The sequence below is a fragment of the Desmodus rotundus genome, chromosome 9, assembly GCF_022682495.2.
Source record: "Desmodus rotundus isolate HL8 chromosome 9, HLdesRot8A.1, whole genome shotgun sequence".
NCBI classification, from domain to species: Eukaryota; Metazoa; Chordata; class Mammalia; order Chiroptera; family Phyllostomidae; genus Desmodus; species Desmodus rotundus.
In genome coordinates this window covers 109,580,657-109,603,764 of record NC_071395.1, presented here as the reverse complement: position 1 = coordinate 109,603,764, position 23,108 = coordinate 109,580,657, and the positions used below count along the sequence as shown (strand labels likewise).

The 23,108-nt window shown below is 62.4% G+C and overlaps 2 protein-coding genes across 9 annotated transcripts in view; one reads left to right on the top strand and one right to left on the bottom strand.

Moving 5' to 3' along the window:
- Window positions 1-426: 426 nt before the first annotated feature.
- On the top strand, window positions 427-16,524 carry GRIN2C (glutamate ionotropic receptor NMDA type subunit 2C). Of its 7 annotated transcripts, XM_053911842.1 has the most exons (16): window positions 427-711; window positions 3,964-4,136; window positions 4,360-4,651; window positions 5,053-5,106; window positions 5,425-5,838; window positions 7,918-8,516; window positions 8,863-8,977; window positions 9,919-10,130; window positions 10,286-10,451; window positions 10,691-10,844; window positions 11,783-11,908; window positions 12,210-12,439; window positions 12,783-12,943; window positions 13,443-13,630; window positions 14,451-14,683; window positions 15,018-16,524. In XM_053911842.1, the coding sequence occupies exons 4-16, from the start codon at window positions 5,089-5,091 to the stop codon at window positions 16,113-16,115; spliced, it is 3,714 nt and encodes a 1,237-aa protein (XP_053767817.1). In that variant the 5' UTR covers window positions 427-711; window positions 3,964-4,136; window positions 4,360-4,651; window positions 5,053-5,088; the 3' UTR covers window positions 16,116-16,524. The 7 variants fall into 7 exon arrangements, with proteins under 7 accessions (XP_053767817.1, XP_053767814.1, XP_053767818.1 ...); XM_053911839.1 differs by having other exon boundaries at window positions 4,549-4,651; window positions 5,053-5,838; XM_053911843.1 differs by lacking the exon at window positions 5,053-5,106.
- A 3,568-nt stretch (window positions 16,525-20,092) lies between these two features.
- The window catches only part of TMEM104 (transmembrane protein 104), a 45,333-nt gene continuing 42,317 nt past the window's right edge, over window positions 20,093-23,108 (bottom strand). For both annotated transcript variants that reach the window (XM_045190083.2, XM_024553639.4), the window contains exon 10: window positions 20,093-22,666. In XM_045190083.2, the coding sequence (XP_045046018.2) occupies window positions 21,906-22,666 (761 nt within the window). In that variant the 3' untranslated portion in view covers window positions 20,093-21,905. The remainder of the gene's footprint in view (window positions 22,667-23,108) is intronic.

Genomic DNA, 23,108 nt, shown 5'->3' with positions numbered 1-23,108 from the left:
TTGCGGGTGCCCCACTCTGGTTCCAGGGCCTCCCCTGCTTTGTCGGTTTCCAGCCAGGTCAACGAGCCAGCAGCACTAAAATCTCCGTAGCGCTCTTAAGTTTACAAAGCGTGCTCACTGTCTAAACACCAGTCCCCGAGACACTGGCTTCGCTCGACAGGCTGAGGGGCCCTCGGCATTAAGCGTCCCCGGGCACCCAGCTACTGAGCTGCGGGCTCAAACCCAGGGCGCTGGGCCCGTGTTTCCTCGGAACCCACCGTGGCCCCGAGTGTCAGGCTAGGGACACAGTCCTGGAGAGGGGAGGTGGCACCCAGGCGATGAAGACGCGCGCGCGGGCGGCAAGGAGGGGGTGGAGGGGTGCGGGCTGTGGGCGGGCAGCTGGGCCGAGGCCGAGGCGGGTGGAGGCGCCGGCCCCGGTGGGGCGGGCTGCGCAGGCAGCGGTGAGCGCTCTGCCACAACCAGCTGGCGAGCCCCGGGAGCCGGAGGCGAGGCGCGCAGCCCAGCCCGGGACGTGTGAGCAGGAGGCGCACGGGGCGGGCCCGGCCCAGCTCTCCAGGCCGCACCACGGGCAGCGCCCCGTGCGCCTGGGCGCTGGCACCCACCGAGCTCTAACGGAGCGCGCTAATGCGCGGAGCCCAGGCGCCAGGACGTGCACTAGCGGGAGGCAGCGGGTGCGGGCTCTGAGCAGGGACGCAGCGCCCCTTCCCCCAGGTGAGTGACAGGCGGCAAACCAGGGCGCGAACTTGGCCAACTTGGGGCTGGCTCGGGCGCCGCGGGGACAAGGACGGCAGAGACAGACGCGGGGCACTCAGGGAGAGTTGGGCTGGTGTAAGGGGCCCGAGGAGTGTCAGTCGGGGACCCGGCCCCCCTGAGACCAGGCCTGGGGTTTGGACCCGGAAGGGAGGAGAGGAGAAGAGGCCGAGGTGCGCGGCGGATGCCAGGGAAGGACGCGAGCGAGGCGCCCAAGACGTTCGTTCCCCGGGTCGTGGAGCCCTCCAGCTCCTTCGCCTGGCACTGCGACAGCGCGGGGGGTGGGGCCATGCTGGGACCGGGGAGTGTGGGCTGCAGGACCCCCAACTGTTGCTGCTGGAAGACACTGGGGCGGGGAGCAGAGCAGGGAGCTGGCGTCACGGCTGGGTCCCGCTGGGTCCGCCTGGGTTCGTCCAGAGCAAAGGGGGCTGGAGCAGGTAGAAGCAGGGAGGACGAAGGGGGCTGTGGGTGACTCCGGGGGCCCACCCTCCTGGCTCCCAGGGGGTCCGCAGAGCACCTACAGCACATCTGCCTTCACACCCCTCCTTCGCCTGCTCTAAGCCCCCCAGGCCTTCCCCTCCTGGCCCTCCCCTTCCTCTCCTAGCTGGGCGGGAGCTCCCTCCTCTGACCCCAGGGAATCAGCAGCGTGGGCTTCATGGGGTGTTGGGATCATCCCCAATGCTGACCCTGTGCCCAGCGGACCCAGGCTCCAAGCACAAGAAAGAAGGGGTGGGCTGAGAGGCCTGGGGAGAGCCAGGAGCCCCAGGGCGCTGGGCTCTGGTGGCGGCGCGGGTAGGTTGCTCTGGTCTCCCGGGCTTGGACTTTGATCCCCGACGGTGGGAAAGGGAAGCCCGAGCCTGCTTCGGAAGGCGACTGGCGCCTTGTCCTGGGCCGGCAGGGCCAGGACACTCGAAGGCAAAGGCACCCAGTGTTTAGAAGAGACCCAAGGTGAGTCCTCCGAGCCAGTCGAAGGTCCTGCTGGGCGAGGGAAGCGGGAATTCGGCCGGCCCTGTGCTCACCCTGGTCCCCGTCACCCTGTGGTCCATCCTGGTTCCCAGCCCCACCAACCTGATGGGACTTCTGGCCGGGTCCCCCAGCCCTCTGATGGTGGCACCATCTTGGCTGCGTCCCCAGCATGGGGCCGAGGGGACATCGAGGGAAGGAACTTATCTGAGGCTGGTACGTTATGTCTCGGAGCCCGTCTAGTTTCTGGCGGCGCCGGTCTGTTTACAAACTCCGTACTAAGAATTTGAATAGGCAAGCGAAGGGGATGGGGCAGGCCAGAAACTGGACTCCTGGGTTTACTCCAGGCCCTGGGGTTCCCCGCCTGCCCGGTGAGCTCTGCTCCCTCCCCCACCCCCGTATCCGCAGGGCGTGGGGCGCAGACTCAGCTTGAGGGCGTGGGAGGGGGGCCTAGGAACCGGGGACGCCGGTAGTGGGTAGCAGCTAGTTTGGGGGGCACGAACGCGTGGTGCCCAGTTTGGCCGCCAGGAGGCGTGGCGCGGGTCCCCGCCCGGAGTCTCCGCCACTGCCGCCGCATCGCGAGTGTCCTTGAGCCACGGATGACAGTGGCTCTCGCCACTCGAGCCCCCTCCTCCCGTGGGGGGAGCCTGATGCCACGTTCCCTGTGAATTACTTATCGCCGGCCTAAAAATACCCCGAACTTCACAGCCCGAGTGTAAGAGATTTCTGCCGAAGGGAGGGGGTGGGGCGCCCCAGGGCAGTGGGGAGGCGGGGAGTAGGTCTTGGAGGAGGAAGACCTCAGTGTCCGGACCAGCAGACGAGAAATGGAGGGGCCATCTTCTCCGCTGACGCCTGTGTTCGCGTTTGGGCTTGGCAAAAGGGAGGGAGGGAAACCCGACGGCACGGCCGAGGCCACTCACCAGAAGGGCAGCGGCTGGCGTCCCTCTGCTCCGAGAAGCAGCGCAGCGGGTGGGCTCTGGGCCTGGCGTGGGGGGAGGGAGGGGTAGCCATCGTGCCCGGGGTGTGTGCGTGAGTGTGCACGCCGGGGCTCAGGGAGCCTGTGCATGCTTGGGGAGCTGGGGTGGGCGAGGGGGGGAAGAGTCTTAAGCACGCGGCGGTGCCTAGGCCCGTCAAGGTAATGCTGAATGTCCCCGAGGACTGACCATTGTCACCTGCTCCCAGCCACTGATGGGGCCCGTGTGTTCATCGTACATTAACCTAGTGCACTTGCGAAAGGCATGGGCCACAGGTGGGTGGGCAGAGGCCCCTAAGACAAGAGTCCACTGTGGGGTTGGGGCATCATTGAGGGGGCAAACACCTGCAGGGGCAAATACCAGCCGGGGCAAAGTGACGCAAGCCACTTCAGAGGCATAGCCCGGAGCTCCCCACCCCAGCACAGGCAGGCGGGGGTGGGTAGGAAAGCATTCACTTGGCCTAGAGCCCCACCCAGACCCATGCCTTCTCCCCCAGCGTCCAGGGCCTAGATCGACTAAGGCAGGTGACCTGTGGGAGAGGGATTGAGGCTGCGCTCTGAAAATTCTGGAGCTTTGTCAGGGAGACAAGTGGAAGGGAGCAGGTGGTCGGGGTGTGTGGAGACCTGCCCAGGGGACCAAGGTGTGTGGACTTCATGCGTGGGCACCAGGAAGTGGCTGTGCTGTTGGAGAAGGGGTGTCGTGGCCAGGGGGTGGGCAGCCAGGGCTGGGCAGATGGGTGCTGGACAGGTGGGAGGCCAGGTGGAAGTGATGGGGAGATGGGACAGGGTCAGGGCTGGGTATGACCCTCCTGCCTTGTGGAGTGGCTGGGTCTCCCATGGTGATGAATCTGCCCACTGCTATATGAAGCTCAGACACTCAGCTGACTGGGGCCCCTCCCTCCAGGGGTATTCTGCAATTTCTCCCAGTGCCCACCTCCTCTGCTCCTCGGCTCCAGTCCCAGATGACACATTCCTATTAGTGTGCGTCTCTGGGGACGTGCCCCTGGAGGGGAGAGGGCCTGGGCCTTTTAGAGTCACGTGTTCCAAAAGAAACAAAATGGAAACTGCATTTGTCATTTAAAATTCGATGGAGCCACCATTGAAAAACATTAAAAAAACCAGGTGAAATCAATTTTAGTGGTACATTTTGTTTAACTCAGTGTATCTAAAATACTATTTTTTCAACATGCAATCAATAGAAAAAGATTAGTGTGATGTTTTACTTCCTTTTTTTCTTACTGAGTCTTCAACATCCAGTATGTATATCATACTCACAGCGCACCTCGATTCAGACGAGCCGAGCCCCATTTCCAGGGCGCACAGCCACAGGTGCCTGGTGGCCGCTGTACTGCACAGCGCGGACCTGAGCTCAGAGCCGAAGGCGGAGGTGGTGGAGGCTTGGGGCTTCCCAGGGGCAGGCAGCCTGCAGGGGCTGGAGGTGTGAGCAGAGGTGAGCACCACCGCGCCTTTGCAGGTATAACCTGCAGTCCCTGACTGGTGCTGGCTGAGTGTGGGTGGCATGGCATGTGTGGGTCCCACCCCAGACTCACCCATGTCTCAGGCTGACATCCCCAGTCAGCATACTAGGAAACCCTAGTTGGGGGAGATCTCAAAGGCACCAGAATGAGGACGCTTTCCCTCCCAGCCCCCAATCCTGTCTCCTCTGACTGCAGGTAAACCAGGCCCACCCTGGTCGCCCTTTGGCTTCTCCCCTGTTCAGAAGTTCTGTTGGGGATCTGGTGAAGATGGAGGGGCCACCAATCTATGGCCGATGGCTCCTGGGAGGGAGAGCTACGTCAGTGGGCACCACTCACTGGCTTGGCTCTTGGTCCCAGCCCAAAGCAATGGCATTCGTTTAGCAGGGAGACATGGCAGGCCCTGGGCTTAGGTTAGAAAGATCGCGCACACCAGCGATGGCCTGGGAAGCAGCTCACGTGTAAGACCCCGACCCTGAGCCCTGTGCAGGTCAGTGCTGGTGCCCCCCTGCTGTGGAAGAGCTGCTGCGGAGGCCACGGGGGAAGGGGAGGGGTGCCCCGTGCCCAGGAGGAGGCGGCTCTGTGCCAGGCAGGGCCACACAGAGCAGGGCCCATGGGATGTCAGATTCAGTTGAGAATGGAGAATCAGGGTGGGGGTGGGGTTGCCGAGTTTCACAAGGGCTGCCTTTCCTCACCTGGCTGACAGGCTGTCACCTGTAGGATAAGCATGCTAATAATAGCAGGTAGCCCTCACACTGCTGTGAAGTGGCTCCTGTGATTATGCAGGCAATAAAATGTGGCTCAGAGAGGGTGAGTAACTTCCCCAAGATCACCCAGCTAGTAAGTGGCAGAACTGGGACTTGAACTACGGTCTGTTCGACTCAAATGCAGGCACTGGGACACCAGACTGGCATTTTCAGAACCCATATGGACAAGTTTCCAAAGGTCTGGCCTTTCTAGCCCACCGTGCTGTTCCATAGTTGGACGGAAGAATTGAGCACCTGTGGTGGCTCGTGTCCTTCCCGCCCCTGCCCTTTCGGGTGGCCCTTGGGGTGCTCAGCTAATCTCTCTGTCTCTCCCTCTTTGTCCGTTTGTGTCTGTCTCCCTCTCTCTGCCCCTCTTTGTGGAGGGAGGTTCCCCCTCTTCTCTCCCATCCCCTGGATGTCTGTTGCTTTGACCCTGGCTTTCACCTCCTGTCTGTCTGTCCATCTTTTTCTCCATGCCGCTGTCTCCCTCCCTGTGCCTACCCTGATCTCTCTGCAGGACCCTCCAGCGGACATGGGTGGGGCCCTGGGGCCAGCCCTGCTGCTCACCTCGATCCTTGGTGCCTGGGCAGGGCCGGGCCTGGGGCAGGGCGAGCAGGCTGTGACGGTGGCCGTGGTGTTTGGCAGCTCGGGGCCACCTCAGGCCCAGGCCCGGACCCGCCTCACCCCCCAGAGCTTCCTGGACCTGCCCTTGGAGATCCAGCCGCTCACCTCGGGGGTCAACAACACCAACCCCAGCAGCCTGCTCACCCAGATCTGTGGGCTCCTGGGCGCGGCCCGCATCCACGGCATCGTCTTTGAGGACAACGTGGGCACCGAGGCCGTGGCCCAGATCCTCGACTTCATCTCCTCCCAGACTCACGTGCCCATCCTCAGCATCAGTGGGGGCTCCGCCGTGGTCCTCACCCCTAAGGTGCCCATCCAAACTCATGTCCCCTCGTCCCTAGGGCCCAGAGCCAGGCTGGGGCTAGGGAAGCAGGGCTGAGTCTGGGCCAGGGAGAGACTGAAGTCTTGGGAAGTTGGAATAGGATGGGACCGAACAGGGAGGTAGAGACTGGGGGTGCAAAATAGGTGAGGGAGGAGAAGGCTGTGGGAATGATGCTTGAGAATATAAACAAGATAAACACCCTGGGCTGCTTTCACATTTGTGCCTGGATGAAAGGTGGGCAGGTGGCAAGCCCACCTGTGGTGCTGGCGGCAGCCCTGACCTACCTCCTCTCTGCTTCTCTGGTCTCCCTTGGTCGGGCTCCAGACCCTGCAGTGGAGGGCTGGGCCAGGCATGGGGGCCTCGTGTCCTTAACCTGCAGGGGAGAGCATCCAGGGGCCGCCACTGTCTGAGGCATGGGCGAGGCACGCCCTCAAAGAGCTTATATCCTGTGGGAAGACAGTTCTAAACACACTCACCTGCGGTCATAGCGAGAGCAGGTGTTCTGAAGGGAAAACGCAGGATGCCACAGGGGAGCCAACGGGGCCCCCACCCGTGTCGGGGGTTGTTCCCACACGGTATTGAAGCTGAGATGGGAGGATGAGGACAGCTGGCTTGCTTAGTGTGGTAGCTGGAGTGGTAGGGAGTGTTCCAGGCAGAGGCAAGGGGCGGTGTGAGCACCCCGGGGTAGAGCTCAGAGTTTCTGAAGACCAGAGAGAAGCCAGGAAAGGAAGGTGGGGTCCCGACCATATGGGAAGACATTTGGGTTTTACCCTAAGTGAGGAACCGAAGAATGTGCTCAGGGGAGACTGATCTGATTTGCCCTCCTTTTATGAGTATTTTTTATTACGGGGCATTCTGAGCACACATAAAAGTAGAAGAGTATAATGACCTCACGTACCCCCATCCAACCTTGACTGACCCTGCCCATCCCCACCCCACCCTGTTCCCCCTCTTCTGTGTTACTGAAGCAAAGCCCAGGCACCTGGTTATTCCATCCATAAACATTTCCGAGTGTCTGTCTAGCAGATAAGGGTTAAAAAAAACCAACCCCACCATATATTGTCATATCTAAAAATAATGAAACTCCCTTAACATCATCAAATATCCAGCCACTCTTTAAAGTTTCCCCGTTGCCTCATAAATGTAATACATGTTTGTTTTTGTTTGTTTGCTTGAGTCAGGAGCCGAATTAGGTTCCCAGGTCCCAGTTGGTAGATCTGGCTTCTGAGTCCCAGTCTCTAGGCTCCTCCTCCATCTCTCTCTTCTTTTCTTGCAATTTGTTGAAGGAACTGGGTTACCCGTCCTGTAGTTTCCCCAACTTTCCCTTTTATTTTATCTTATTTTGTATTTTAAAGATTGGGACAGTCGAAGTGGGGCGAAGCCCTGGAGGGGCTGCAGGGGTCCAGGGAGCCCCCAGTGAGAGGAGTGGTTTGCAGTAGCCCAGGCTCGAGTTGGCAGCGCCCTGGGCATTGGTGGCGGCTGAGGTGGGGGAAGAGGGACTTTCTCACCGCAGGGCTCCGTGGAGGGTGGCTCTTTCCCAGTGATCTTTGCGCCCGACATTAGCTCTCAGCACGGTGGTTCTCCACCTTCACAGTTCTTTAGAAAAACACTCAAGTCCAGCGTCCCAGGTCTGATATTCCGCTCCGTTGGTTTGAAGCAGCGCTTCCCAAACTAGCGGGCTCGAGAATCACCTGAAGAGCTTGTTGAAACACTGATTCCCAGGCGCCATCCCAGGGATTCTGACCCAATAGCTGTGCGATGCGCCCCGGAATTTGCATGTCCAGCAAGCTCCTAGGTGACGCTGATACTGCGCTTCAGCGCTGATGGAGTGGGGGACCCGGCATGAGCATTTTGAAAACTCTCCATGGCATCTAATGGGCGTCCGTGGTTAGGAACCACCTGGGGGCCGGGGTCGGTTTTGCGCGGCAGGGGCTCCCGGGACTACCGCACCTTCCTACGCAAAGGCGTCTGAGGGCGGACCCAGGGAGCGGAAGTTGGGGCGGGGGCGCGGGGCAGGAGTCGCCCTGCCCCGCCCCTCTTAGCCCCGCCCCGCCCCGCCCCCAGGAGCCGGGCTCCGCCTTCCTGCAGCTGGGCGTGTCCCTGGAGCAGCAGCTGCAGGTGCTGTTCAAGGTGCTGGAGGAGTACGACTGGAGCGCGTTCGCCGTCATCACCAGCCTGCACCCGGGCCACGCGCTCTTCCTCGAGGGCGTGCGCGCCGTCGCCGACGCCAGCTACGTGGGCTGGCAGCTGCTGGACGTGCTCACCCTGGAACTGGGCCCCGGCGGGACGCGCGCGCACACCCAGCGCCTGCTGCGCCAGGTCGACGCCCCGGTGCTGGTGGCCTACTGCTCGCGCGAGGAGGCTGAGGTGCTCTTCGAAGAGGCGGCGCAGGCCGGCCTGGTGGGGCCCGGGCACGTGTGGCTGGTGCCCAGCCTGGCACTGGGCAGCACCGATGAGCCTCCAGCCGTCTTCCCCGTGGGCCTCATCAGCGTCGTTACCGAGAGCTGGCGCCTCAGCCTGCGACAAAAGGTCCGCGACGGCGTAGCCATCCTGGCCCTTGGTGCCCACGGCTACCAGCGCCAACACGGCACTCTGCCCGCCCCGGCTGGGGACTGCCGCAGCCACCCTGGGCCTGTTAGCCCTGCCCGGGAGGCCTTCTACAGGTGGGCACCTGTCCAGGGCATGTGACCCCTGGGGGTGTGTCCTTCCTGGGACCTGGGTTGGCAGTGAGCTTGGTCTTGGTCTTGCTGGCTACACCTTGCACTAGCCAGTGTGCCTGGGGCCAAGTTCCTTCACATCTTGGGGTGTTAGATTCTTTATCTGAAAAAAAGGTGGGTGTCGAGGGTGCAGGGAGAATCGCAGCGGTGCATACAGGGAAACACAAGAATGGGTACACAGTAAGTGCCCCCCGTGGCCAGTGGTGGCTGGGCGGAAGGTGGGGAAGGGGCCGTCTGCCCCTGAGCTGGGCTGCAGGAATTCCCAGGCTTCTCTCCCCACGTGTGCATGCAGGCACCTGCTGAATGTCACCTGGGAGGGCCGAGACTTCTCCTTCAGCCCTGGTGGGTACCTGGTCCAGCCCACTATGGTTGTGATCGCCCTCAACCGGCACCGCCTCTGGGAGATGGTGAGAAGGGGGTGAGCCCAGGGCCGTCTGTTTCCTTTCATTTTGTCCCCGGCCCCCTTGTGCCCACGGCTGCGCAGAGAGTCCCTTCTGTCCCTCGTTCAGCCCCTCATCCAGCCCCTCATCCTTCAGGTCTCAGGTGAAACATCTCCCCTGGGAGGCCTTCCAGGTCCTTAGGTTGGGTGAGGCACCGCAGCCCGGGCTCCCACAACACCCTGGTCTCCCTGCATTGCAGAACTTACTGGCACACTTACCACATAGCCCTGCCCCTGCAGGAGGAACCCACAGCCGTGCTGGCCAGACTGACGAGAACAAATAGAGTGTGGGGAGACTGGTGCTTGAGTGGAGTTGTGTGCAGAGCATTATGGGTAGAGGGAAGAGGGGCAGGAATTAGTTCTGCCTTCAAAGGAGGAAACGGGGGAAGGCTTCACAGAAATTGGGACATTTGGGATGGGTTGTGGAAGGTTGAGTAGGAGCCCACCGGGAGGGAGGCTAACTTGGTATAGACAGAGGGGCAGGAGGGCTTGGGGCATTTTTAAGCGATGTGTCTGGTGGTGTGGAGACTGAGGAATAAGAGCGGGGCGGTGGAGGTGCTGGGCTAACATCTTCACACCAAGGCTGGTGAAATGGGTGTAGTGAGAGACTCGGGTGTGGGCTGCAGGAAGATGCTGTGGGCTGGCAGCTGTGTGGAGGCAGGGTTGGAAAGCACAGGGACTGCAACCAGGGAGGGAGACACAGGAAGCCCTCCCTTCTGGCCCATGCCCTGCCCCATGCCCTGGCTCTCCTGTTCTCCAAATGCCCTGTGTCCTTCTCTTCCTGCTCTAAGCATCTGTAGGTGTGGGAGGGGGATTCTTGGCCCTGGCGGGTCCCACCCAGAGGCCTCCCCTAGAGGGTGGGGGTAACAGGGCTGGAGGTCCTGGGCTGAGGCTGGTCATACTCTGCAGGTGGGGCGCTGGGACCATGGCGTCCTCCACATGAAGTACCCAGTGTGGCCTCGATACAGTGCCTCCCTGCAGCCCGTGGTGGACAGCCGGCACCTGACGGTGGCCACACTGGAAGAGCGGCCCTTTGTCATTGTGGAGAGCCCAGACCCTGGCACAGGTGGCTGCGTGCCCAACACTGTGCCCTGCCGCAGGCAGAGCAACCACAGCTTCAGGTCCGTGAGAACACACGGGTGGCCCAGCGTGAGCTGTGAGCCACCGTGGGGTGGCAGGCATCGCGTGTGCCCTCTGCTCTGGCATGGGGGCAGGGTCCATATGCCAGACTGGGCAGAGCGGCTGGCTCTGACTCCTGGCACTCCCCCGGTGGCAGCAGCGGTGACACAGCCCCCTACACGAAGCTTTGCTGCAAGGGCTTCTGCATTGACATCCTCAAGAAGCTGGCCAAGGTGGTCAAGTTCTCCTACGACCTGTACCTGGTCACCAATGGCAAGCACGGCAAGAGGGTGCGCGGCGTGTGGAACGGCATGATTGGGGAGGTAGGCCCACCCCCAGGGCCCTCCTGAGCCTGCCTGCCCATGGCCCAGCTTCTTAGGATTTCCCATCAGGCAGGGGAGACTGGGCTGTCACTGAGGATGCCCCCTGGGGTGGTCAGCCCTAAGAGTGGCAAGGACCCCAGGTGGGAACAACAGACTCAGCTTGTGGGTGCTGGAGGGGAGCAGGGGGAGGTTGGGGTGAGTGCTCCAGCCTGGGGGAGCCCCTCCTCCTGTGGCCCCAGGTGTACTACAAGCGGGCAGACATGGCCATCGGCTCCCTCACCATCAACGAGGAGCGCTCCGAGATCGTGGACTTCTCCGTACCCTTCGTGGAGACGGGTATCAGCGTGATGGTGGCCCGCAGCAATGGCACCGTGTCCCCCTCCGCCTTCCTGGGTGCGGCTCGGGTGGGCGGGGCTGGCTCTGGGGCAGAGGGCCCCACAGTACGGCTGTGGTGTAGAGTGGGGGCTGGAGGGGAGTGGGTAAACGGTGGCCCCATTGTGAGGGACAGAAAAACCAGGAAGGCAGGCTGGCTCATGCCTAGTGGGCTGGGACAGCAGAGCCAAGGGGGAAGCTCCTTGGGGCATTGGAGAAACCCCAAGGTGTGGGAAACAGTGCTAGTTTCTGACTCGAGTAGGAAGTCAGCATGCGTAGGGCAGCCCCCTGTGCTGGGCTGCACGCCCGGTGCTGGGGTACCGCTACAGTCCTGGCCTTCCCAGAATGCCTGTGGGGGGCCAGCTGGGACTTACAGGGTGGGCCTGACAGCCTCCCGGCCAGGAGCAGAGGAGGGGATCCAGCTTGGCTTCTTCCTGCTGTGTGGCCTTGGGCGAGTCACTGACCCTCTCTGAGCGTGGTTCCTTGGCCATGGGGAAGGCCACAGACCACTTCATACATGGATGTCACATCGAAGGAGCAGAGGCTTGTGGCAGGAATGGCCTCTTACCCAGGGACACTGGAAGGGCTTGTCGGAGACCCCAGGTCTGTCTCCCAGCTCCTCAGGCCTTGGTGTCGGTGTCGGGTTGAGGAGGAAGACGTGACCTCAGAGGCCCTGATTCCAGGCAGAACCACCAGCTCATCCATGTCGGGCCTGGGAGGGGAGTGCCAGACAGGAGTGGGGTCGGCGGGGCTGGCCGGGGAGGGAGGGGCGGAGGTGGAGAAATTCCTTGGGTTTGCCCATGTGGCTTTGTGGGCTGAGGCTCGGGGGCAGGTGCAGAGTGAAGCTGGTTGCAGGTGGGAGGATGGGAGAGGGCAGGAAGGAGCACGGGTACAGACCTCCTTCCTCTGAAAGGAAGCGGGGAGAAGAGGGCAAATGGGCTGCTCCCCTCTGCTCGCAGAGCCCTACAGCCCCTCGGTGTGGGTGATGATGTTCGTCATGTGCCTCACCGTGGTGGCCATCACTGTCTTCTCGTTCGAGTACTTCAGCCCCGTCAGCTACAACCAGAACCTCACCAGCGGCAAGAGTAGGCTCCCACCTGGGCCTGGGAGGAGGGAGCAGGGCTGGAGCTCCCCAGACGGGTGGGCCGAGGGCCACAGGGGCCCTCTGGGGAAGGCCAGATCCCGGGGCAGGTCTGTGGCCTTCGGACACAGGCAGGGGCCAACCAGATACGTGAGAGAGAAACAAGGTGAGTCGACTTGCTCTGGAGTGGGGATGGTCCCCACCCCCAGACAGAGTGGGGACGGGAGCTGTGGAGTCGGGTGGGCTGAGACCTGAGCGCCTCTGTGCCGGACAGAGGGAGTCCCAGTGTCTCCTCCCGCCCCCAGAGCCTGGGGGCCCATCCTTCACCATCGGCAAGTCCGTGTGGCTGCTGTGGGCACTGGTCTTCAACAACTCGGTGCCCATCGAGAACCCCCGGGGCACCACCAGCAAGATCATGGTCCTGGTCTGGGCCTTCTTTGCCGTCATCTTCCTTGCCAGCTACACTGCCAACTTGGCTGCCTTCATGATCCAGGAGCAGTACATCGACACTGTGTCCGGCCTCAGTGACAAGAAGGTTCTGGGGCCACAGCCAGGAGCGGGTGGGGGGTGGCCAGGGCAGGGGCAGGCCTTGGGTGGGGCCCCGGGACGGTCGGAGTCAGTAAGGAGCTGGGAGCCTGGGGAGGCAGGGCTGGGTCAAGGCCGCTGACAGAGTGGCCTTGGGTAAGTCTCTTTGTCCTGGACCCATTTGTGACACAGGAATGGCCTGGACAGAATCTAAGACCATTTTGCTCTCACTGTGCAAGTTCAGACTATGGGAATGGGGTCGAGGGATGGGGCTGGGCGCAGGGCAGGGGGTCGAGGTGGGGCCTGGGAGGTTCCAGGGAAGGTCACAGGTGGCGGCTGCTCTCTGCCCGCAGTTCCAGAGGCCTCAAGATCAGTACCCACCCTTTCGCTTCGGCACAGTGCCCAACGGCAGCACGGAGCGGAATATTCGCAGCAACTACCGTGACATGCACACCCACATGGTCAAGTTCAACCAGCGCTCTGTGGAGGATGCACTCACCAGCCTCAAGATGGGGTGGGTCCTCAGCCCCATACTCTCCTTCTGTCTCTCCCCGGTGACCAGACTCAGCCCTCTGTCCCTTCCTGAGAGATCCAGGTTGGGGACAGTGCGGCTAGGCTGTCCTGTAGGACTCCTGGGGGTAGGTGATGAGGAGGCCTTAGGGCAGAGTGAAGCTTGGAGCAAAAGCGGGTGCCCACATGGGGTCCCAGCTGTGCAGCTGTGGCACCAGGGGCCAGTCTTGCCCTGAGGTGGCGGTTGTGACCTTTTCAGGGTCTTAGAGGCAAAGAGGGCTGGGAAGAGAGGGTGTGTCCTCTGGGAGCAGAGAGTCCCCTGGCCTCTCTGAGGAGGAGAGTAGGTGAGGTCTCTGAGCTACGGGAAGGGCTCTTCTCTCTGTCCTGGACCCAACGGAGGCTCTGATCATCGTCCCTCGGGTGGTGGCCCAGGCTCATCAGGCCCCAGGTATGGGGTCCCCACCCCATAGGACCCCTGGCCTGAGGGCTCCACCTGTCCCTAGGAAGCTGGACGCCTTCATCTATGATGCTGCTGTCCTCAACTACATGGCAGGCAAGGACGAGGGCTGCAAGCTGGTCACCATCGGCTCTGGCAAGGTCTTTGCCACCACTGGCTATGGCATCGCCCTGCAGAAGGAGTCCCATTGGAAGCGAGCCATAGACCTGGCGCTCCTGCAGTTTCTGGGGGATGGTGCGTGCCGCTGCTGCCACTGGGGATGGGCCTGGGTCCTAAGTGGGCCACAGGGTCCGTGGTTGGCATGGCTGTTCAACAGCTGGTCAGCATCATGGTTATTTGCTGAGTCCCGGGGGCCTGTGGATGGGAGGGGGCTCTGGGGGTGAGAGACCAGGGCAGTGTGGTGGGGGGGGGCGGTGTGTGTGTGTGGCAGAGCTCAGGCCACACAGTGGGGTTGGGGGTGGCTGAACTCTTTCCTTTTTCCACCTTGAGGTCACCTGGGTAGTGCCAAGGGCCTGCCTAGTCACAGAGCCTCAGCACCAGGGGCTCCCATGTGTGAGGGGTAGCTGACCCTGCCCCCAAAGCCCAGAGAGAGCTTTGAGGTTAGAGTTGCAGGTTCCAACTGCACTAGATAAACGATGGTCTGATTTTCCTTCTGTACCATAGAGATAGTGGGAGTGATAACCAGGAAGGTGCCTGCGGTCCCCCTGGGGCCCAGGCCTTTTGCCTCTGTGCCCAGCGCCATGCCTGGTGTGCAGGGGATCAATACGTGTTCGGCAAATAAATGAATGATAACATTTGCCCAGCCAACAAGCTTTTACTAGGTGCGTAGGGGGTGGGCATGCCAAAGGCTGGCATTACCCTCCCCAGCCTCCAGTCTGCTTTCCTTTCTTCCTGCTCATTGACACCCCCCGACCCTCCATCACGTCCCTGCCTGGCCGACACCTGTGCGGTCCTACAAGGGGCGGAACCCTGGTTCCAAACCCTTCCTTGCTCAAGACTTAGGTAACCATTGGGAGGGCCCTTCCTGAGCTAGGTGTGCCCACCCTTCGTCCAGGGGAGACACAGAAGCTGGAGACAGTGTGGCTCTCGGGGATCTGCCAGAACGAGAAGAACGAAGTGATGAGCAGCAAGCTGGACATTGACAACATGGCGGGCGTCTTCTACATGCTGCTGGTGGCCATGGGCTTGGCCTTGCTGGTCTTTGCCTGGGAGCACCTGGTCTACTGGAAGCTGCGCCACTCAGTGCCCAGCACGTCGCGGCTGGACTTCCTGCTGGCCTTCAGCAGGGTGGGTACCTGTCCTGCCCTAGACAGCGCCAGCGTTAGGGGCACCAAGCCAGATAAGTCAGAGCTAGCCGTGGCCTGTTGGTGGACGCACAGTAGAAACCCAATAGGTGGCATGGCCTGCCAGCACCACCCAGCCGAGGAGAGGCAAAGAAGGGTTTAACTTCCTGGAGCCTCAGAGAGCTCCTGGGTAAACCCACAGCAGCACAGTGCCCGGGGCGTGACAAATATCAGTTGCTTCCTAGGACTTAGAGGTGCCAGGGCCGATGCCTGGGACAAGGAGGTGGGTGTCCCGGAGAGAAGGGTGCCCTCACAGCGTGTCTCTTACCTTTGCCCAGGGCATCTACAGCTGCTTCAGCGGGGTGCAGAGCCTGGCCAGCCCCACGCGGCCGCCCAGCCCCGACCTCACGGCCAACTCGGCCCAGGCCAGTGTACTCAAGATGCTGCAGGCGGCGCGCGACATGGTGACCACGGCTGGCGTGAGCAGCTCCCTGGACCACGCCACGCGCACCATTGAGAACTGGGGCAACCGCCGCGCGCCCCCAGCACCCGCCTGCCCCAGCCCTCGGCCACCCACCCCCGGCTTGCCCCCCGACCCGAACCCCAAGGGTTGGGGACCACCAGGCAGCGGCTGCGCCGCGCTGGGGCGCAGAACCCCTCAGCTCCTAGGCCGCCCTCCGACGCCACGGCCTCGCCTGCCGAATGTCTCCCGGCTGTCGAGCCGGCGGGCCTGGGAGGTGCGGTGGCCGGTGAGGACCAGTCGCTGCAGGCGGCACCTTTCGGCCTCCGAGCGGCGAGCGCTTCCGGAGCGCCCCCTGTCGCCCGAGTGCTGCCACTACAGCTCCTTCCCTCGAGCCGACCGGTCCGGGCGCCCCTTCCTCCCGCTCTTCCCGGAACCCCCGGAGCCCGAGGATCTGCCCCTGCTCAGACCAGACCAGCTGGCCCGGAGGGAGGCCCTGCTGCACGCCGCCTGGGCCCGGGGACCCCGCGCGCGCCACGCTTCCCTGCCCAGCTCGGCGGCCGAGGCCTTCGCCCAGCCCAGCCCGTTGTCCGCCAGGTGCGCCCGCTCGGCCTGCTGGCGTTTGGCGCAGGCACAGTCGATGCGGCTGCCGTCGTACCGGGAGGCCTGTCAGGAGGGCGTGTGGGCAGGCGTCCCGGTCTGGACGCACAGACAGCACGCCTGCCTCCACGCCCATGCCCACCTGCCGCTTTGCTGGGGGATTGTCTGCCCTCATCTCCCAGCCTGTGCCAGGCATGGCCCTTGGCTCACTGGGGCCTGGGGTCCTCCTGGGCACAGGGGCAGGACCCTGGGGCTGAGTACAGGCTACAGGGACAGTGGGGGGCTGGAAGAGGTCAGCAGGGCAGCCTGTGAGACACATGGTTTCCTGGGACCTTGCACCTGGAGGCGGATCAACAGCTTGGAGTCAAAAGTGTGAGGTGCAGGCCACTCCGGCTGCTGGCCTGCTACATGCTCCACCCGGCGCTGCCAGAGTTCAGGGCAGGCAGGCTTGGACTTTCTGACGTCTGCCCTGAAGTCCTGGCCATGGAGCCCCAGTGACAATGGCTTCCACGGTTGGTTCAGTGACCTCAGTGGCCTCAGTTCCTGGTGTGGGCTGGGCTCTTGCTGTTCTCTCTTCATGCTGAAACCTTCCCACAGCACCTGGAGTCACAGGAAGCTGCTGGCTCTCCCTGTGCTGCTGTTAGCCAGTTCCTGGACATGGCTGCTGGAGGCTTGGTGTGGGCGCACGGGGGCTGGAACTCAGGGTTGGGGCAGGGCTGCTACGCTCCTCTGCTCTGCTGGCTGCAGTTTCTTCTCAGAGCGTTGGGACATTAAACAAACCTTTTACAACCCCACTGGTCCTGGCTGCCTCATTCTGCATCCTTTGGGCAGCAGGAGCATCATGGGAGTAGCCCAGGCAGGGTGTCTGCCTAGAGCAGGCAGGTGGCTCCCTCTGGCCCAGTGTCTGGGAGGTAAGCCTGAGCGAGGGCTCCAGGAACAGAAGCCACTTGGTATTCAGAGCCAGAGCCCGCCCACCCTGGGGCCAGATGTGACAAATGTGCTCCGCAAGGGGGCTCCGTTGGTGATGGATGCAGTTCATCCTTCAGTCCCCTTGAGAAGAGAGGCTGGTGCCTGGAGCTGTGGGTGTCCTGTCCTGTTGGGGGCCTGTAGGGAGCCTGACTGTGTCAGGGTGGCAGTGGCAGAGGGAGGTCTGTTGTGGGGAGTCTGCTGGGCTTTCCTGCGCCCTGGCCAGCTGCACTCTCTCCATGGTGGATGTGCAGGCCCAGGAAGCCCCACACAGGTAGCTTTCTGGATTAGGTCCAGCTCAGCCTCGATGGTGCTGGGCCTCCTGGGGAAGGGGGCCAGGGACTCAGCCCACAGTCTCGGTCCTGCACCCTCCCTTGGCACTCCGAGCCCTACCTCCTTTCTCTGTCACATGCCAGCAGCCCTGGGCCTGAAGGCTCTTGCTTACAATGCTCGGTGTTGCCACATCTGCGATTACATTAAGCTCCCACAACGACTGTGAAGCGAGCGAGCAAGCATGCACTCATCCATTTATCCATTCCACAGCCCCGTGAGTGGGATCGCTGCCACCAGGCCCTTTCTCAACTGCAGAGCATGCAAAGCCCGAGGCCCTGCTGTCCTGGACGAGTTTGGTTAGCAGGGCAGCAATGAGGTCCACGTAATAGGGGGGAGACTGGGGAGGGCAGTCAGTGCCCTTTCCTACACACCTCCCCACTGGTCCCCCCTTCTGTCTCCAAAGGCCCCGTGGCTGGGACTGGGCCATGAGAACTGGGAATTTTTGTTTGGTTTTTAGAGCTGAAATGGTAGAGTGTGGGATATCGCTAATATCCTCCTATTCTTGGCTAGAGGGCCCTGCCGGCCCTCAGCATGAGTGGCCTGGTCCATTACTGTCAATTTCGTGTTCTCTGCCCGATGGAGTTTCGTGGATCCAGGTCCAGGGTCGGTGGAGGGGGAGTGGGCTCTGTCTCTCCTGGCGAGTTCGAGTCTAGGTGAGGGCTAGAGGCCAGCACCCTGGACCCTTGAAGCTGGTTGCAGACACTGGTGGCAAGAGGGTTAACTGTTGGCCACTAGCCCCTGACCCTCATCCTCCCTGGGTCTGAGTGCAGCTCTGGGGGAGAGGCGCAGCAGGTGAGGCTGCGAGGAGTCACGAGGTCCAGGCCGCTCTCCGCTCAGTGCCCAAGATCATTAATAACCAAGAACTGGAAAGATAATTAAAAGCCAAATGTGGAGCTGAGCTGCTTGCTGGCTGGCTCCAAGGACGGGCCAATCCTGCTCCCAGGGCCAGGCTCTTGGCTGCCTTGCTCCTTCTCTAGGAACAAATTCTGGGGACAAGTGAGCCTCAGGGGAAGTAGGGGCAGGCAGGATGCCTTTGGCAGGGTCGGAGCTGGCCTGGCCTGGCTTCCCTGCCTCCCGCTTGGAGCTCCGACGCACGCTGCCCTCAGTCGGAGGAGGCACTGAGGAAGGGTTCTGCAGTATCAAGGGGAGGGGACAAAGCCTGACAGGAGTGAGGGAGCCAGCCAGCTGTGTCAGAGAGGCCATGGTTGTTCAGTTACCACAGACCAGGGCCTGTGTGGCCAAGAGCAAGCTGAGCTCACCCAGATAGACACGCCAAGGCTGGTTTGTTCTTTTGGTGGGACACAGGAGGAGGGGCCCGTGGGCATTAGTCTCAGCTGTAGGACATCGTTGCTACCTCCCCCTGGTCCCTCCTGCTGCTGTCAGTTTCCTCCTGTCTTTAGCGAGCAGCTCGTGGTCCACACCCCCTTCTCCCTGGGAGCCAGGTGTGCATGGGGGAAGGGGCGCAGAGCTCAGAACAGAGTGGGCACGATGATGCATGTCCTTGGCCAGGAGACCTGGCTACAGTCTGGCTTTTTGGAAGGGGACAGCTGTCTGTAAGTTTCCTGGGGAAGTGGAAAAGCTCTCTAAATCCTGAAGAACTCATTTCCCCTTTCCGAACCGCAGCAGGTAGCTGCTATGAGAAGGCACTTGACTAGGAGGCTATGAAACCAGCGAGGTGCCTGGGGACCCGGACGGGGGGCCCTCAGTGAGTCCGGGGCTCTGTGGCTCGCAGGGCAGTTACGGCCGGTATCTGACGAGGGAGCCAGCTTCGGCACAGGGTGGCTTTATTGGGCACTTCTGTGCCAGGCACTAAGCTCCGCAGTTCAGTTCCCATAACCCGTCTGCGACACAGCCCTCTTGTCCCTTGGTTCCCAGCGCTCTGCCTGGCACATAGCAGGCACTTGGACATCAGTCCTCCTATCTATGCCACGAGCCTAGGCCCCAGGGAGAAAGGGTGGTAAAGCTCCCTCCTGCTGCCCTGGGCCTTGGTCTCAGAAGGACTGGCTTTTCAGTGGCTGTTAGCCTGGCCGAGCCAGGCATCAGTCCTGCTCAGGACCCAGTCCCCCGACAGGTATGGCGTCCGGCCTCCGCTTGCCCACAGCCTCCCAGACCTAGGGCCTGGCACTGCCTGGTTCTTCCCCTTGGGATGGTTTCCTGGGAGCTGGGAGCAGCCCGTCCTCCCCCTCTGTGACTTTAGCCTCAGCCTGTTGCTGAGGCAGCTCCCAGCCCCCACGTGGCGAGAACAGCTGTGTGGCTAAGGGCCTGGCATGGTGCCCCCTGCCCACCTTCCACCACTCAGCAGTGCCTCCCAGCCTGTTACCTGCCATCTGCCCCATCCATACGCCGGAAGCTGCCTCTCTGGCGTCTGGTGAGGGAAGAGGCAGGAGCTGCAGGCATGAAGCTCCAGTGCTTCTCGGCAGGGGACGGGGCAGAGCACGCCGGCTCCCACCTTGACCTGGCCTGACCTCAGGGCCAGTCTGGGGCAGTGCTGGCAGACGGTGTCGGGCGAAGGCTGCAGTATTCATCCTCCTCCACAGCGGAGCTTGTACCTGGGCCAGGCTGGGCTGCCGTCCTCCTCTGCCTTCCCACCACTGCCCCCTGGGGCCCCTCCATGAAATGGAGACCATGACCCAACCGCCCACCTCGCCAAGCAGGTGTAAAAACAGACAGATGTGCTTGATGCGCAAGGTGAACCAGCATCACCTGGCCCCAAGCCCTGAGGTTCTCTGCAGGTGAGAGTGAGGCAACCCCTCTGACCTCCGGTGGGACAGACAGGTGAACAGGGAGGCGCACAGGAACCAGACATTGGCAGTGGGGAGCACCAGCTTGCCATCAGCAACGTGCTCACCTCGGGCCACTTCCCTCCGGGCCTGGGCTGCCCAGCTCAGAGGGGATTGCAGCCACCAGACTCTGCTGGGGCTCGACTGTCACATAAATCAACCTGGGCTTTATGACGCTAATAAATTCACATCTGAAATTTGGTTTGGAGCCTGGGGAAGCAAGATGATTTAATTTGCTTTGTCCTTAAGCAAAAGGGAACGTGACTGGAGAAAGGTAAGTACAGATGTTTTAATTGAGTTTTCAGCAAACAGCGGGGCAGTTCCAGGGAGGGCCTGAGCCACAGGGCTGGTGTACCTGAGAGCCCCTCACCGCTCTGCCCATCTCAGATAGGCCTCCTGGAAAGAAGCCACAATGGCAGATGGAGAAGGGGTGTCTCCTTTTCAGGTAAATGGAAAATGATGACACCTAGGGACAAGATGAGAACTGAAAGTGTGTGACCTCAGGGGGAAAGCAGACCGTGGCCAATCATGAGACAAGGCTCTCACAGGTGGGGGGCCAAGGGCAGGGCCGTGTTTCCTGTGGACGCCCCCTGTTCCTGCAAGTCCCACACACCCCTTTGCCCTCCCGAGACCACCGTGGGCCCCAGGGGACCGGCATGGCCGCTCTGTCCGAAGCGTGAAGCTGATGCTGTGCAAAGGGAAGCTGTGGCGGTTTCCTACTGAGGGCTCAGCAAGGCACTGAAATCAAGAGCAAGGGGCAGAGGCCCGAGATCCCACCCCGGAGAGGCGGCTCCAGGCCCCGCTGCTCTGGGCTCCAGGCCAGGTGCGGCCAGGTGCCGGCTGCGGCGGGAAGGAGCCCCAGGTCCTGAGGCAGAAGGCACATTGAAAACACAGAGTCATCAGTCACCCGTTTCTGAGGAAGGCTGTCCCGAAGGCGCATGCATGATTGTGACGGGGAGGGGGTCACGGAGAGCTGGCGAGGTGGGCGGGACCTGACCCTCCTTTCTTGGGAACAGTGGCTGGTGCCCCACCTCACCCCATGGCGCCCAAGGGACGTGAAGTGTGTGAACACGGAGTCCCCACAGCCTGGCCGGACACGGTTTAGTGGCTCCCTGAGCCACGTTCAGTGTTGGCGCAGGGACAGGGGTTGGGCCTGACCTCCTACAGGGTGGGAACCAAGAAGCTGCTCACTGCCATGGCCCAGGGCACTCTCGAGTCAGTGCAGTGGCAGGGTGTTTGGCTCCCCTTTAGTGGCCCACTGCCCCCCGCACTGCAGGCAGCCCCAAGAGCCCCAGCAGGGCAGCCCGAGGGCAGAGGACTCCCTCCGGGGGCCACGAGCTCCGGGCTGTCAGCCAGGGCACAAGCTGCTGTGCCTGTGGAAGGACTGCTCCCGAGTCATCTCGAGCTCAGCCCAGAACAGGAGCTGGCGCCCACAGCAGGGCCCTCACAGCCCTGGTCTGGGGACCTCGGTGCCGATTAGCACCTCCTGTTCTTGTCACCAGCGCAGGCCAGGCAAGGGCACTAGGCTACACCAAGCCTGGTGGGAAGGCAGGCCCTGTGTGTCAGTGGCAGGCCCGGTGGGGTGGCAGCTAGGGCCTGGGAGCCATCCTGAGGAGGCAGCTTCTAGTGGAGCGGATTTCGCAGACAAGGCCATGGGAGGGTCCCGGGAGGGAGGGGATATGGCGACTAGTATAAATAGTGGCAGTGCCAGCGCTGCGTCTCTACCGCACAGGGAGAGGACCCCGCCCCGGGGGAGTGGGTGGCGGGTGTGTGCGTACAGCAGAGGGGTCAAATCCAGGAACCCGTCCCGGAACGTGGGGGCCCAAATACCTGTGTGCAGCTTGCCTGGCTGGGGACAGCCCCGGGCGAGAGACTCGGGATGGGGTGGCCTGGAGACCAGGGCATGCACAGGCTGTGCGGCAGGAAGCCTGGGTGGGGAGGATCCTCAGCTGGAGGGTCCCCGCCAAGAGCCTGGGCCTCGCCCGACCCAGGGAGCTGGGGGGGCAACCAGCCATGGGCTCTGCAGGTGGGGGGACAGAGTGGGGCCCAGCTGGCCCCACCCCTCTGGTCCGCAGACACACCTGCCATCAGAGCTTGCTCTCGCTGAGGACGATGTTGGCGGTGACGAAGAAGAAGCAAGAGAAAGCCCAGAGCAGCACAAAGCCCACCCAGAAGGTGTGGTGAAAAGGCGACCTGTGCTTGTTGAGGGTCCCGCGGCCGAAGGCCAGCGCGGTGTCCTTGCGGCAGTGGTACACCAGGAAGGCGGGGGTGACGTACTGGATGCCGGTGCCTGCGTAGGCCCCCGTGATGCCCACCAGGGACTCCAGGTCGTGGGTGCAGAAGGCCACCAGCACTGGGGGCACCAGCGTGATGGTGGGGAACACCACACGGTCCACTACCCAGGGGTACGTGCCCCCCTCGCGGTGGAAGAGTGTTTTCCAGTTGTTACGTAGGGTCACGGCGATGATGGGGAAGTTGGTGCTGATGGTGAAGACGGGGAAGAGGCCCAGGAAGAAGCGAACAGCGGCCACGCCCACGATGTCGCAGCCCGCGAAGTTGAGGGTGTACATGTCCAGGAGCCTGTCGCCGCGGAAGCAGAAGATGGCGGTGAAGGAGAGGAGGCCGTAGAAGGACAGGATCAGCACGTAGTCCAGGAAGACCAGGCGCGTGAGGTGGCGCTTGGAGGAGACGGGCGTGATGAGGGACGGCAGCGAGTGCTGGCACATGAAGGAGTACACACACACCCCGAACAGGTTCCGGACCCCGGAGAGGTCAGCCGGGGGCGGGCGCCCCTCCCCCTGCCCGCGCCCGATGCGGACCAGGGCCAGCGTGATCATGACGGTGAAGGCTGGAAATGAGAGAGGCGTCAGCCAGCAGGGGGCAGCAGCCGGTCTGGGGGCGTCCGCCCAGGAACAGAAGGCCCCCTGAGCAGGAATCGCTCAGGTCACGTGCCCTCGATGGCCACAAGCTGGGGCAGGTCAGCAGCGTCCCCACGCTAGTAGATAAGGGAATGTGTCCCTGGTGGGGGCGGGGCCTGGGCAGGACAGGAGGGTGGCCGCACTGTCTCCTTGGAGGCACTCGCACACACCCTGGACCAGGCACTGCCGGCTCCCATACCCTCCCCTGGGGCTCTCTGGGGGGAGGGGAGCCCTGCCAGCCTCCCGGCAGGGAGCAGTCCTGGGGCAGCACTCCTGTTTGCTCTCTCCCCCTTGCTTTGAAAATGTGTGTCTGGGGCCTGGGGGGATGGAGGGCACAGGGCGTTTGGGAGGAGTTGTCCTCCCGGGCAGAGG